The sequence below is a fragment of the Phlebotomus papatasi genome, chromosome 2 (genome assembly GCF_024763615.1).
Source record: "Phlebotomus papatasi isolate M1 chromosome 2, Ppap_2.1, whole genome shotgun sequence".
Taxonomy (NCBI): domain Eukaryota; kingdom Metazoa; phylum Arthropoda; class Insecta; order Diptera; family Psychodidae; genus Phlebotomus; species Phlebotomus papatasi.
In genome coordinates this window covers 98,136,611-98,152,039 of record NC_077223.1, presented here as the reverse complement: position 1 = coordinate 98,152,039, position 15,429 = coordinate 98,136,611, and the positions used below count along the sequence as shown (strand labels likewise).

Genomic DNA, 15,429 nt, shown 5'->3' with positions numbered 1-15,429 from the left:
CCCAGTAAAAAAAAACTTTTTTTTCACTTACAGTTGTGGGTTCACGTGCATGTGTAACAAAATTGTACACAGGAACTTCCACTTTACGTCCCTCCTTCAGTTTCCTCAGCACATCAACCATTAATTCCAGATCAAAAGCATCTGGATGGTCAAAGTTGTATCTGGGAAGAGGAATTTGCAACTTACTTGTCATTGAGTGAAATAATAATTTTCTAGCATAAAATGTAAAGTGCTGACTCTGAAATGCAAATTATAAAGTGAAGAGTTTTGATTTTGGCGAAATTTACTCAGAAAGATTTTTTTACTGCTTCTTCTTTACCGATTAAGCAGTAGATTATAATCCCTCGATTTTGACTAATCGACTTCAAAATTAAACTAAAGAGTCATATTTCAGACGTCACGTTGTTTTTCCGTCCGTCTGAACCTATGGGCTAAATGGTTAGGGATATTGACTTGGAGCTTTCGGGAGACCCCCCTTAAGTCGATCCTGGTACTAACTAACATTTCAATTTTTAAATGAATATACTTTTGAGCAAGTGCTCTCGAAAGTAGAAAAAAATTATATAGTTGAGTCTGGGGCAAAAAGTTTCAAAACAGAAATTTATTTTTTTTGAGAGCCCCAGAAATTTCTAATTAGGGCAGTTTTATAGGAAATTTACCGCTTTGCAACTTTGTGAAAGTCATTTTCCTCTATTTTGTAAGGAAAAACGTTTATCGAGCCGTTTTCTGAAAGGTAATTTCGTGACCATTCTCAAAAATTCTAGGGCAAATATTATCAGACGTGGGGTAAAATTATCACATTTTTTCGCTTTAGTACCGGCTCCTGTAAATTGAAAAAAATACCTAATTGACATATTTTCATACGAAATTTATTCATGACATATAGCAATGACGTTTCTTTTCGTCGTGAGACATTAGAAATTGCTTCGAATTTTGTTAATTCTTGCCCCATTACTTTTGTTACTTTTTACCCCAAGTGATAATTTTTAATAAAATGATTTCAAGAGAAAAGAATGTTTAGAAAAAGCCGCTTCGTAGTCGAAGAATCCAAATCATCAAATCATCAAAATGCATCAAATTTGGAAAATAAATTGGTAAGAATTGATATCTACTGGAAGGAAAATATTTCAAAAACAGGGTTAAAAATTTCAATGTTTTTTTTTTATTTTCTAAACTTCTTGTTCAAATTCTAAGAAACTTACGACATTGAAGAAGATCTATGGAGGATACTCATGGAAAAAAATTTAAGCCGCTATCGTGGAGGACTTGGAAGAGATAGAATTTTGAAATTTTCGATTTGTGACTTTTTGCCCCAGTCTCCCCTGAATGTAAATACAATGATCTGTTAGAAAGCTGCTACATGCGTCTAGCGCAGTATTAGCGTTGGTAATCAACCTCAAGAGCCAAACCGTACAAATGCTCATTCTCATGCTTTTCCTTTCTTAAAAGATTTGCATAAGTCTATCCCATTCTTTCGGTCTCAAAATTAGACTCTGAATTAAATTTAATTTGGTGTGACATTCAAAAGAAGAAGAAGAAGAGTACGAAAGAGTGGAATATACATACACTCAACTCTTCGTTATCCGGCACTTCGTTATCCGGGTGACAGCTGCCAAACACTGGCGGTTGATATATTCAAAATTATTTTCACTAAACATGAAGTTTGTCCAGAGTAAATTAAAGTATTATTAACATTGTATCGAAGTTTTTAATACATAATTGTGATAAAAAATGAAACATAAGCATACCATAAAGAAAATTCTCTTTTTCTTTGTCAGACAGAAAATAAATTCACACTGCACAAAATAGAAAAACCGTTGATCATTCAAAAAACATAATGTCATTTTGTCCCCCAGTCAGCCGGATATCGAAGAGTCTACTGTATCTGTATACAAAACTTTTAAGAAAGGGATGTGAATTTTATCTTTATGAAATTTGCCTGATCGAAAATAGTAAGTTTTTTAAGGTCAAATATTAAAGAGGATCTATAAAGCGTATTTGTCAACCGTTGGACTCGTTGAAAATCCTTGGAATTTCTGACAGTCTGAATAGATTCAAATCGGTTATGAATTGGTAATGAATCGGTTATGAACCGACAGCTCATTTTTAACCGAAATTCAATTAAGTATACACTGAGAGAAATCCGAAAATCCCGACTTTCCGGAAATGTTTATTTTACCCTGCAGTATTGATCCAAAATCGGTGTAAATATTATGCTTTTTAGGTGTATTAGGGGTTAAAGTTACCCTTTCTCATGTTAATTTTACACTTAAAAAGGTGTAAAATTAACATTAAAAAATGTAGATATATTTTACACCTAAGTGTTAAAGTTATGAGGAAAAGAAGGTAATCGAACCCCGTTTTTTTCTCAGTGTATTTACTCCAAATATGTTTTGACACTAAATTTATTTTGCAATTTATGAGACATTTTGCCATCGTCTTTTTCTTTAAAGCTTATTTATTTATTTACTTTTATTTACTTATTAGTGCCATAGGAAACATTAATAAAGCAATGTTGTAAAGATTTTGAGGGATAAAATGACTTATAATCAACAAACATTTTTTTTCAGGTCTCCTTCAATTTGCTCATTAATTTAATAAGGCTCTGACAAAAAAAAAAAAACATCATGACAAGAATTGATAAAACGTCGATTAAATTATAAATCTTGAAAATCAAAAACAATATTTGCAATTATATCTTTTCAAGAAAAATAAAAGAATAAAGCAGAGAAAAAAACTTTAATAGCTAATTCAAAATAAAAATCAACACTTTTTTATAAAAGAAAATCCAATTTGGACTTACTCGTTGATCTCTGCTAATTCATGCTGATTCTTATTGAGAATCTTATAGAAGCAGTCCATTGAGAGCAGAGTGACCCATGGTACATCGAGACTCTCGATTATTTTCTGTGCCACTGTTGTCTTTCCTGATGCCGATCCGCCACAGATTCCAATCACGAATGGTTCCACTTGTTGCCCCGCAAAATTGTACCATGGCGGCCGGCCGGCTGTGTAAATGGTGCGATTGTGTGAGCGTATAATGGACTCTGACGAGCTGATTGTCGTCGTCTGATTCATGGATGTAGTACGTTGGCGTCTGGGACGCGGTGAACGCGTCTGAGACCCCTTCCATGACTGATGGGGCACCGTTGTTGGTGATGCCGGGCAGCAATAGTCTATTAAGCCATTCTCTCCTGTGCCATTTGCACTGCCCGGTGTGTCCGGAAACACAGAATCTCCGCATTCATTTCGATCTGCCACATCACTGAAAGGCGCAGGAGTTATTTCTTTCTATATAAAAATAAATCGTCTCGCGCAGTTTTGCATGAAAAGTGTCAATGAACGGGTTTCAAATAAACACGCGTACAGGCGATTTAAAATCACACAAAGAAAGGCAAAAAAAAACATTTGATTTTCTTCGTTTTACAAAATAAAAAATCAATTTAGCAACAATCAGTCGGAAGATAAATTTGATCCGGCTAAAGCTATAGAGTGGTGGCGTAGATAATGGCCAGAGATAATCATAGCATTTTTAAGGAAATATTTAATTTTCCCCTTATAAAATAATAACAAAGTTAATCGCTTTGTCATGCGCAATCTTCAAACGATTGGTAAAAATTAAAATTATTTTTTATTGTCGCCAATGACTAATACGGGCTTCAGACCTAAGGTTTAGCCATATGGCTTAACTTTTCTAATATTCTTATAAGTCAAGATTTTTTTTTTGGAAAATTGTTACTTAGGATTGGATTATTAAAGGCAAAGGACCTATTACATTTTGAAAAATCAATCAAATCGATTGCTGTTTAAGGTTTTGAGACCCTCGGAAACTGGGCTAAAACCTCTAGTCTGAAGATGGTCTAATAAGAATCCGTCAATTTTTCTAAAAATTAACACAGTCCTTTACATTCTCAAGAATATATATTGCTTTCACCTGAATATCTTGTTATCTTTAAACAAAACCAAGTTTAATTATGCATCTCACATCAATTGTCTAAAAATTATTGATAAACTTGGATATGGCCATAAAGTGGAAACTTTTGGAAGAATTTCTAGACTTGTGGTCTCCCTTTTTTACAGTTTGTTTTTTGATGCGATTTAGTCCTTTATATCATTGTGCCAATCTTACACAAAGTGTATAATTGTTGGTGCATTAATCTTAAAATTTTTAGTAATTTTTTATTAAAAAAAATTACGTTTAAGGAAACTTTGTATTTAAATTTTTTATCTTAGGACTAAATTTCCTTTCCCTAAATATTTGTAACCAGAGAGGAAATCGTCGGTTGAGTCTACCTCTGTCGTACCTGCAATTTTTTTTTGTATATGCATTCGGTGCAAGCTACAATATAGACGTCCCCTCTTGCGTGAAATGCTGACACAAAAGAAATACAGATACGACAGAGGTAGACGCAACCGACGAAATGTCAAAGACCAAGTTCCCAAATGCCAAACTCTTCACAGTTATTGTTTTTATTGTTTTAGTGATTGTTTAAAAATTAAAACAATTAGCACAATTAGCAGAGAAAACTTAAATTTAGTCAGCAAAAATAAAATTTGATCAGTACTAAATTTTGAGTGGAGAAATTCGGCACCTCTGAATTGGGGCAGCTTTGAAAATGGGGATTTTTCCCTATTTTTAAAAAGAATTAGATACAGTGGAGGAAATTTAAATAGGTATTTTTTCAAAGGGGGTGGTGTGGGTGTGGGGTTGGTCCAACAAACCTAGTTTTATTATGCCAAGTAAAGGTCTGCCCAAGGATCATTTTTATCATAGTGACCCGCACTCACTCTCGTGCGTGCGTGAACACCAGTCGATAATTCGAATTTATGGTACAAATAGGGGGAAATTTGAATAGGTATTTTTATTTTTTAATATTACTGGAACCGTTCTTTAATAAGAAATTGTTTATATTGATAATAAAATGATCAAATTAGTCTTTTCCTTCAAATTAAAGCCTTCAACAGTAAGAAAATTTTATTTAATAACTAGAATTTTTGATTGATAGAGGCCATAAGATTTTAAATAATAAAATCGTTCTAATAAAGGGCTTTAAGGAGCTTGGCTTAACAATACTTGCCAATTCGTCAATAAAAAGGACTCCTAGGGACGAAAATAAGGTACTTTCATAGGTATTACCATGTTATTTGATAAGGATTTGGTACAAACTTTTTGCAAAGCTGTGACTTTTACGTTACAAACTTCTGAAATACAGATAGGATATTCAAATACCAATCACTACACGTCGCATCCGAGGAATCCTGATGGCTACAATCTACCTACAGTTGACAAAATCTCTTAAGAAACTACCAGTAAAGAAACAGCTTTTTGTCGCTCGATTGGTATTCAATAAAAATGAATTTCTCTGGATGAAAACTGACGAAATATTATTTTTTCTATTGGTAAAAACTTTAATTTATAACATTCCGCCAAATCTTGTGATAGAAATTCATTTCTCTTTGAATTCCAATCGACCCTCAAAATTATGCTTATTAAATGGTGGTTTCTTCAAAGGTTTTGTGTAATCTAGGCAGATTGTAGCCATCAGGATTGGTCAGATACGACGTGTAGTAATTGGTACTTCAATATTCTACATGTATCTGAAAAGTTTAATAAGTAAAACTCACTGTTTTATAAGAAATTCGTGCTAAATCCTTACTATAAAACATGGTATTACCATTAAAAGTACCTTATTTTCGTCCCTAGCAGTCCTTTTTATTGACGAATTGGCAAATAATGTTTCCTGAATTACTCATCCTCTACGTAATAGCAAGTATTGTTAAGCCAAGCTTTTTAAAACCCTTTATTAGAACGATTTTATTATTTAAAATCTTATGGCCTCTATCAATCAAAAATTCTAGTTATTAAATAAAATTTTCTTACTGTTGAAGGCTTTAATTTGAAGGAAAAGACAGATTTGATCATTTTATTGTCAATATAAACAATTTCTTATAAAAGAACGGTTCCAGTAATATTAAAAAATAAAAATACCTATTCAAATTTCCCCCCTATTTGTACCAAAAAATCGAATTATCGACTGGTGTTCACGCACGCACGAGAGTGAGTGCGGGTCACTATGATAAAAATGATCCTTGGGCAGACCTTTACTTGGCATAATAAAACTAGGTTTGTTGGACCAACCCCTCGCCCACACCACCACCTTTCAAAAAATACCTATTCAAATTTCCTCCACTGTATACCCGATATACCATAATGTAATTAAGTATTGCAATTGGTTTGTCGAGCTAAATTACATTATTATAGCTTAGCTTTGACATACCATAATTTAGATAAACAAAACAATCGTGAAGCAAAATTAAATTATGACTACGTCCAAATTATTTCAGAATTATGTGAAGAAATAATGTTTTCAATGTAGCTACACCTCCTAAGTCTTGGTAGAAAATCAATAGATGTGTTGTCATTTAACTTGCAACTGTCTTAGGTATTAATTAAATTCATTGAAATCATTAAAATAAAACTTAGATTTTTAACTAATCAAAATTTAAAATTTTATGCCGCTCATTCACACTTTTCACATCACGAAAATTTTATAAAATCAAAATTTTGATCTCATTCTGAATTAAATATATTGCATTATTTCATTTTCATTTCTTTTCCTTCGTACTAAAATATAAATTGAATTTAAATTTATATTTTAGTGAAATTCAATTGAAGAGAAATTTTGATTTCCCAAAATAAATTTTCGCGATCTAAAAGGTGTGATAGAATATTATTGGCCAAATTTGTTGTTTTGCATCCAGTATACTTTTTAAATCAGGAAAATTTCATGAAATCAAAATTCGGATTCCTTTCTTTCTCAAATGTTTTGTTTATGCACTCAAATAAAAATTGAACTATTTTGAAGAATATGCTGACGTTCAAAAAAGAAGAAGAGTGCTAAAGAGTGAGATAAAAATATGCAAAGCAACATGCTTTAAAAGGTAAGGCAGAACCGCTAAAACAAAACCATTGCTGACCAATTTTTTTTTGTTTACCAAATTCGATTTTTTACCGCCCATTTGCTTTTTTAAAAAAAAAATCTGAGAATCATTTGTTAGTATAGGAAAAAAAAGTAAATTTTGTTAAAAAAGAACCATCCTTGTCCTAAATATATCCGAAATCAACTTAATTCGTTTCATTTGAGCATAAAATATTAAAATTGCGGGTAAATGTACGCTAAATCCAACCATAAACCACAATTCCACTCTATAAAAAATTTGCCAACTAACACCACTAAAATTTGACTCAAAATAATAAATAAATAACTCAGCTAAAATTGATAAGGGTCAATGTTAAGAGCAAACTTTGCATAATTCAATCCATTTTGAACATATCAATATTTTCCCATAAATGAATTTCAAATTATGGTTTTGATTCTATTAATAGCTTTTGGCTTGATAAGTTTGCTTTTTTATGTACCATCAAATAATTGCCAAAATATCAAGTATTTTTTTTCATTTCTGAGGAAAAGTAAATATATCAACAGATAAATAATGTGACGAATGGCGTCAATTTACTTTACACGTTTAATACATTTACTATGCGTACTTCCTCTTCTGCTTCAATTACTGACGATACTGAAATACGTGTTTTGATAAAAGCTTTTTTACAACCTCTTTTTACTAAAATTATAATATAAATTGTCTCTGAATCGACGATAACTCAACATGGTAAAGTAATTAAACATTCTTGGAATTGGAATGATCTCAAATGTTTTTACAGCGCGAACTCCACAGAGAGAGTATTATAATTATAATATCAGGATTTTTCACCCTTCAAAATTTATACTTTCCACCTTTTGGGGACTACTTTTTCAACACATTTCCACGTTTCAGACGATTTCTGAGAAATTACGTAACGTTTTTTTCCGCACGCCTGGAGGCCAAACGGTTAGAGATAGCGACTAGGAAAAATCGGGGGACTCCCCATAAGTCGACCCAACTACCGTTAATATGCTACTCATTATCCCCTCCCCTCTCTCCCAAACTATATTTTTGGAGATTTCGCCAGGCGGAAATTTCGTCTTATTATACGCAAATATTATTTGATCATTCCTGATAACGGTTTTTCAAGGTCAGAATCAAAATGGCTCTACAGAGCGTATTTCTCAATTAATCGGGGTCATGCTTGGACTTGTTGGAAAGGTTCTGGAATTTTTGACAAGACTAAACCCGTTTCATTTGGTTATAAACTGGTAATAAACCAATAAGTAATTTTTATACGTAAATCAATCGTATTACTTTTGGGCGATCTTTTGAGTAATTTACGAAACGATTGTGAATGTGAATTCGTAAACGATAAATGAAGCAAGAGTATTTTTAACATAATTTTCAATTTCTTTTTTCTAAAAAATGTATTTATTTAGTGTTAGATTTTCATAACCAAATAACTTTAGGTCATTCCCACTAGAAAAACTTTATAAAATAAAGTTTACACTGCTCTATTTTTCGCAGTATGGGAAAGTGCCCATGCTTTGCACGGCCCCAAGATTCATAATCACTAATTTTTTTTCTATGTTTTTCAATAAATGTGATTAATAGCACAAACGGGAAAGTGTCTGATTTTAAAATATATTATGGTGTCACAGTTATTCAGAAACGGGTAAATGTCCTAATTCACAATCATTTACAGACTCTTGAACTTCGACAGAAGATTCAACACATTAAGTACATATTTTTTCTGAAGAGAATTATACATAAATTTGCTTCTTGACTCTTCTAGAATGTTACTGTTTAGTGAAAATTCTTTAGATATAATTTGAAAACTTCTTAAATGCAAAAAAAAAAAAAATACGCGAGCGTAAAATGCTTCTATTGGAAACAAATTAATCCAAATGGAGACAAGGGAAAGTTTCTAATTGGAGACAAACAGTGTAAGTGAAACCGCGACGAAAGGCTTCTAAAACCTTGTTGAGTTGCTCCTGAGTGCAGGATTTGTTCTTATTCCTGGTTTTTTCTCTTTTCCCATGTAAAACAATAAGAAAATCTCTCAAAAAAAAAACGATTTATATTTCCGGGGTTTCCTTTTGAAGCATTTGCAGACACTTCAGAAAACCCTTTGTTACCGCCACCAGGTCAGTCGGGTGGCGATGTTTTTTGACGTCTTCTCTTTGTGTGCGTGTGTGGCACCGGGCGGGACTATCGACTGCCAAAGGGGTATAAAAGAGGGGAAAAAGAGAGTGGCTTCCTCTTTTTCCGTCAGTGACTTCATGATAAATTTAGTGCGATCAGTGTTATAAAAAATAAAATCTTTGCTTTTCGTAAATTAAAAAATAGTTTGCATGAAAAAAACAGGTGTCTCATTGTGTTGAGAAAACTGTGAATCACAAAAAAGGTGCATCTTAAGGGCAATTTTCTTCGTCTTTGTTCCTGAGAATCACGTTGCCGCTTCATCATAACCTCACTCTGCCTTCCGGAGGTCTCCAGAGATTGTGGTTTCGCGATCGCTTCTAGCCGGATTTACGGCTCTGAAGTTCCCTTTTTAACACCTGAATACATTTACAGGTACATATCATATTTTAAGAGGTTTTCTGAGGCCTGGATAGTTTAAAGTGGACATCGGGCTTAACCATCTGCCTTTTACAGGTACATATCATATTTTAAGAGGTTTTCTGAGGCCTGGATAGTTTAAAGTGGACATCGGGCTTAACCATCTGCCTTTTACAGGTAATTTGCATCCTCCTTTGTGTCCTCATTGACATATGGTCCTTCGAGCCGGATTTACGGCTCTGAAGTTCCCTTTTTAACACCTGAATACATTTACAGGTACATATCATATTTTAAGAGGTTTTCTGAGGCCTGGATAGTTTAAAGTGGACATCGGGCTTAACCATCTGCCTTTTACAGGTACATATCATATTTTAAGAGGTTTTCTGAGGCCTGGATAGTTTAAAGTGGACATCGGGCTTAACCATCTGCCTTTTACAGGTAATTTGCATCCTCCTTTGTGTCCTCATTGACATATGGTCCTTCGAGACCCAACGTGGAAGATTTTGTCCAGGGAACCAGGACGTTCTGCATTCATTTCACGAAGGGAAAGTGCAATATAATCATCTCTGCCCTCCTGAACATTACTAGAAGGCCTCTTATAACTGCTGCTTGCTGACCTCAGACATCAAACATTACATTGCAAAATCGTAAGTACAGCCTTTCTAATTGATCCCTCTGCTATTGCGCAACCATAAAATATAATCGGCATTCCCATCCAACATTTCCTTGCGAGATCTTGTACATTTATATCATATAAATTGCATTGAAACATTTAATATATTCGCGATATTTCCTACGTGATTCACAATGCCCGTAAAATCCTTTAAAGATTTCGATTCGTTAAGAGCCACTCTTTGTGTTATTTTTGATCATGCAAATTCTACACCGTTAGAGCAATTAAATTCTACCGTTTGTTTGGAAACCTTGAACGACAATTTGGCCACAGTGGATTCAATTATTACATCTCTTGAACAAATGCAAGCAAACCCTTCTGAATTGGAGTTTTTCAATCCTATCGAGTGGCAAGCGGAATTTAATAAGGCCAAGCAAACTAAAAGCAAACTTGAGCAATTAATCGAGTCGGTGGAGCAAGGGTTGGTTGATGACTCCGTGAAACAAGCATCAACCATGTCATCCATTCCTCCATCAATTGACTCTGATCTACGGCTTCTTTTCTCTAAATTTCTCGAGTCGCAAACTTCTACAAATATTCAAGTCTCCAATCAGCTTAATCAAGCTCTAGCAACCAATGAAATAATTTCACAGCTCTCGTCTCTTGTCCAAAATCTCAGTCAACATTCGCCCTCTAATATATCAGCTCCTCGCCTGCAATCAATTTCCATTCCCATATTCTCGGGAGACATATGCTCTTGGACTACCTTTAAAGATTTGTTCACAAGTCTTGTTCACAATGAACCTAAATTGACCAAGGTACAAAAGATGCATTATTTAGTATCTTCCCTATCGGGAGAAGCCCTTAAAAATGTTGAAAACATAATAATTTCTGAAGATAATTATGACCCAACTTGGCAATCACTCCTCAAGCGCTATGGGGATTCATACAGCATTGTCAATGCTAACATTCAACGACTCCTATCAATTCCATCAATTCTCACTGAGTCCCATGAATCTCTAAGCTATATGCATGCCACTATGAACTCAGTGCTGAGATCTTTAAAATCATTTTCGCTCACGGGTGGTGAGCATTGGGTCATCTTCATTCTCAAAGATAAGTTGGATCCAGAGTCACGGAGATTATGGGCACGACAGTGCAAAGGAAAAATTCCAAGCTTCGATGACTTTACTGAATTTCTCATTGATAGAATTAGAGAGCTTGAAACTTGCACTCAGCCTACCTCGAATTCTAAACCAAATAATCCCAAATCAAACCCTCCACAGACCAAAACGTCTCTTTTGGTCTCCTCAGGTGATTCAGGAACCTGTGTCTGTTGCCAATTGAACAGTCACAAGCTTTACCAATGCGATAAATTTAAGCAACTCTCTCCATTTGATAGACTAACTATAGTGCGGGATAATGGTCTTTGCAGAAATTGCATTACTCAAACACATCTTACCAAGGATTGCCCAGCGCGAGGCTGTTTTAAGTGCAACTCAAAGCACAATTCTCTATTACACGACTCATTTGCCCCTGTATCACAACCAGGGAACTCCTTTGTCAACTCACAGAATTCAAATTCCACGTCAGCTACCAATCTAACACAAGTCACTCAAAGTCACATTTCGACTGAATCGTCTTCCATCTCTGATTCGGCACAAGATGCATCCAAATCCGAAAACAATTCTTCATCAGATACTGTTACCCTCACATCAATTTCACCACATGAAAATCCCAAAATATTTTTGGGTACAGTAATAGTCAAAATTCTTGATTCAAATGGAGAGGAACACCTATGCAGAGCAGTGGTAGATAATTGCTCCCAATCAAATCTTATTACCGCCTCCTTAAGCCAAAAATTAAAATTATCTAAATTTTCCTCAAAATTTGAGATCGGTGGAGTGACGGATCGACGCACTATCGGAAATTACAAGACCCAAATTTGCATTGCACCTCGTTTTGGTGGAGATTTTCACGAAATGTGCTGCAAGATTGTTCCCAAAATTACTGGAAATCTCCCTAATTGGATTGTCAATCCTAAGGAGATACCACTTCCAACTAACTTACCACTTGCTGATCCCTCGTGGCACGTCCAACAACCTATCGATTTATTAATAGGTGCCGGAGTTTTCGCAAAAATTGAGAAGGATAAGTCCTATCATTTGGGACCTGATTTCCCGAAACTAAAGTCCTCATCCTTTGGATGGATTCTCATGGGAGAACACAAGACAGCATCGTCTGCTGTTACTGAAGATTGTTCAATATGTAATATTACAACGCTATCCTCCATCGATAAGACATTGCGGACATTTTGGGAGATGGAAACAATTCCTAACCAAGTACCCTTATCCACCGAGCAGCAGGAAGTCGAAGACCTATATCGTATTTCCACCACACGGAATATAGACGGGCGTTTTGTTGTCCATCTCCCCTTTCGGAATAATCTCCAGCGACTTGCGGACAACAAAACCAATGCAATTTCTCAATTCTTGCGTCTTGAGCGCAAACTTGATAAGGATCCCTTACTCAAGAAGCAATATTCTGACAATATTTCCGAATACTTGGAATTGGGGTTTCTCGAATCCGTGCCTGTACATGAGTTGAATAATAAATCATATTATCTTCCGCACCATGGTGTTGTAAAGGAATCCTCTATTTCAACGAAACTCCGCATTGTATATAACGCAAGTTCAAAATCATCTTCCGGCCTCAGTCTTAATGACACATTGAAAGTCGGTCCAATAGTGCAACCAGACTTAATTAGCATCTTGCTCCGTTTCCGTATGGGGAAATTTGCCTTTTCATGTGACGTGTCAAAAATGTATCCCCAATTTCTGCTTCACGAACCTCATCGTAATTATCAAAGAATCATTTGGCGCTTCAACTCTGAGGAAGAGTTACAACATTTTCGTTTAAAGGGAGTGTGCTTCGGAGTCGCTTCCTCGCCATTTTTGGCGACTCGTTCTCTGAACCAGCTGGCATTGGAGGAAGGCGACAAGTATCCTTGTGCAGCCAAAACCATTCTCGAGAGTTTTTACGTGGACGATTGTCTGGCGTCATTCTCGTCGCTTCCTGAAGCCTATTCCACCCAGGATGAATTAATTAAGGTCATGAAAACTGCCGGTCTTACCCTAGCAAAATGGAATTCCAATTGCACTGAACTAACTCCTGACTCTAACTCGCTAAATCAGTCATTCAACTCAGTTCCTCTCCCCGATCTTCATACTAAGGCTCTTGGTATGAAATGGAGTGTTGCTTCTGATTCTTTCACATATGACTTCGTCCCAATCAATCCACCACACTATACCAAAAGAACATGCTTCTCTATGATTGCTTCTTTATTTGATCCCTTAGGACTCATAGGCCCTGTCATTGTTCACGGAAAAATATTGATTCAAACGCTGTGGAAATTAAATTTAGAGTGGGATCAAGCTCTACCTCTAAGCATCGAAATAGAGTTTCAAGACTTCTTTTCCGACCTGTCTACAGTCAAATCTATATCCGTTCCTCGGTGGATTTCTACCTTCGACACAATCTCCATTTCGGAACTACATCTCTTCACTGATAGTAGCAGTTATGCTTACGGAGCAGTTATTTATTACGTGACACAAAATCCAAAGGGTGAAAGATTCTCGCGACTTTTAATTGCCAAATCACGAATAGCCCCTATTAAGACTCTTACAATTCCGAGACTTGAATTATGTGGAGCAGTTCTTGGCGTACGTCTGTTGCATAAAATGCTGTCAATATTCTCCGTTTCTTCTTATCATTGCTGGACAGATTCCCAAATCGTTCTTAGTCAAATAAATGCCACTACAGAAAGATTTGATACCTTTGTATCCCATAGGATCTCTGAGATTCAAGAGAGAACGATGCAATCTGCTTGGCGCCATGTGCCTGGTGATCTAAATCCTGCGGACATTTTGTCTCGAGGGACTAAACCCCAAACTCTCGGAAGTCTCGATCAATGGTGGTGTGGCCCACCTTTTTTAAATCAAACAAAATCCGATTGGCCCGCGCCATTCGTGCCTATGTATTCAAATTTAAAGGATGATACTTATTGTGGCATCACAGCTGAAAGTTATCCGCATAAAGGCTCATTTATCGCGCAATGTATTGATAATTCGTCAGATTTCAACGAAGTAACGCGGTTGGTAGCAATATCTCGCCGTTTCTTTTCCCGTTCCAATAAGCTCCACTCCATTTCTGGTCCCATCGCCCCCTCAGAAATCCTTCATGCCGAAATGATTATATTGAAGTGGGAGCAAGAGAACCAGATGGGTGAAATATGCAAAGCTGTACGGGAGGGCACTCTGATATCGAAGAAAAAATTCACACACATTCGTCAACTTTGTCCCTTCTTCGACGACGACGGTATTCTTAGGGTCGGCGGGCGAATTGATCAATCACACGAGGCATATTCAACACGTCATCCAATATTGGTTCCAAAGGGAAAGCTCGCCCATCTCATCGCTAAATCTGAACATTTAAGACTGCACCACGCGGGTCCCCAACTTCTCCTGTCTTCGTTGAGACAGAGATTTTGGATCTTATGCGGCCGTAATATAAGTCGTGATATCGTTCGAAGGTGTTTTCGATGTTGGAGAGTGAGCCCTAATCTACTGTCTCAAAGGATGGGAGACTTGCCAGTTCACCGCATAAGTGCGCCAATACCCTTTAAGGCTACTGGAATTGACTTCGCGGGACCTGTTCTGATTCGCCGAGGTCAACGTAGATCTCAGACACTTACAAAGACATATATATGTGTATTTATTTGTCTTGCTACTCGTGCGGTGCATTGTGAGGTTGTCAGCGATCTCTCAACCAGTGCTTTCATGGCTTGTTTTAGACGGTTTGTGGCACGTAGATCCATTCCTTCAGATGTGTACTCGGACAATGCCACTAACTTTGTAGGGGCCAACCGCGAAATTCAAGAATTATTAAATCTGGAAACTTCACAAAGAGAGATAGTTAATGCCACATCTCAATTGCAAGTAAAATGGCATTTCCAGCCCCCTAGATCACCCCATTGTGGAGGCCTTTGGGAGGCTGCTATTAAGTCATTTAAGTACCACTTTCGTAGAGTGGTGGCAAATGAGAAACTATCGTTTGAGGATCTGTGCACAATCACCGCACAAATTGAGGGCACACTAAACAGTCGCCCAATTACTGAGATTTCCAATGATCCTTCAGATCCTCAGGCTCTCACACCTGGCCATTTCCTTGTTGGCCGCCCTTTGATGGATTTGCCCTCACCTTGTCACCTTCATCTAGCATCTGGTCGCTTGGACTCCTGGCAACATTGTCAGAAAATAGTTGAATCT

General features: G+C 36.2%; 1 protein-coding gene across 2 annotated transcripts in view; it reads right to left on the bottom strand.

The window, feature by feature from the left end:
* Window positions 1–15,429, bottom strand: part of LOC129800328 (uridine-cytidine kinase-like 1) — a 33,160-nt gene that overhangs the window by 6,199 nt on the left and 11,532 nt on the right. For both annotated transcript variants that reach the window (XM_055844643.1, XM_055844644.1), the window contains exons 2-3: window positions 2,804–3,265; window positions 32–161 (exon numbers count right to left, since the gene is read on the bottom strand). In XM_055844643.1, the coding sequence (XP_055700618.1) occupies window positions 32–161; window positions 2,804–3,265 (592 nt within the window). The remainder of the gene's footprint in view (window positions 1–31; window positions 162–2,803; window positions 3,266–15,429) is intronic.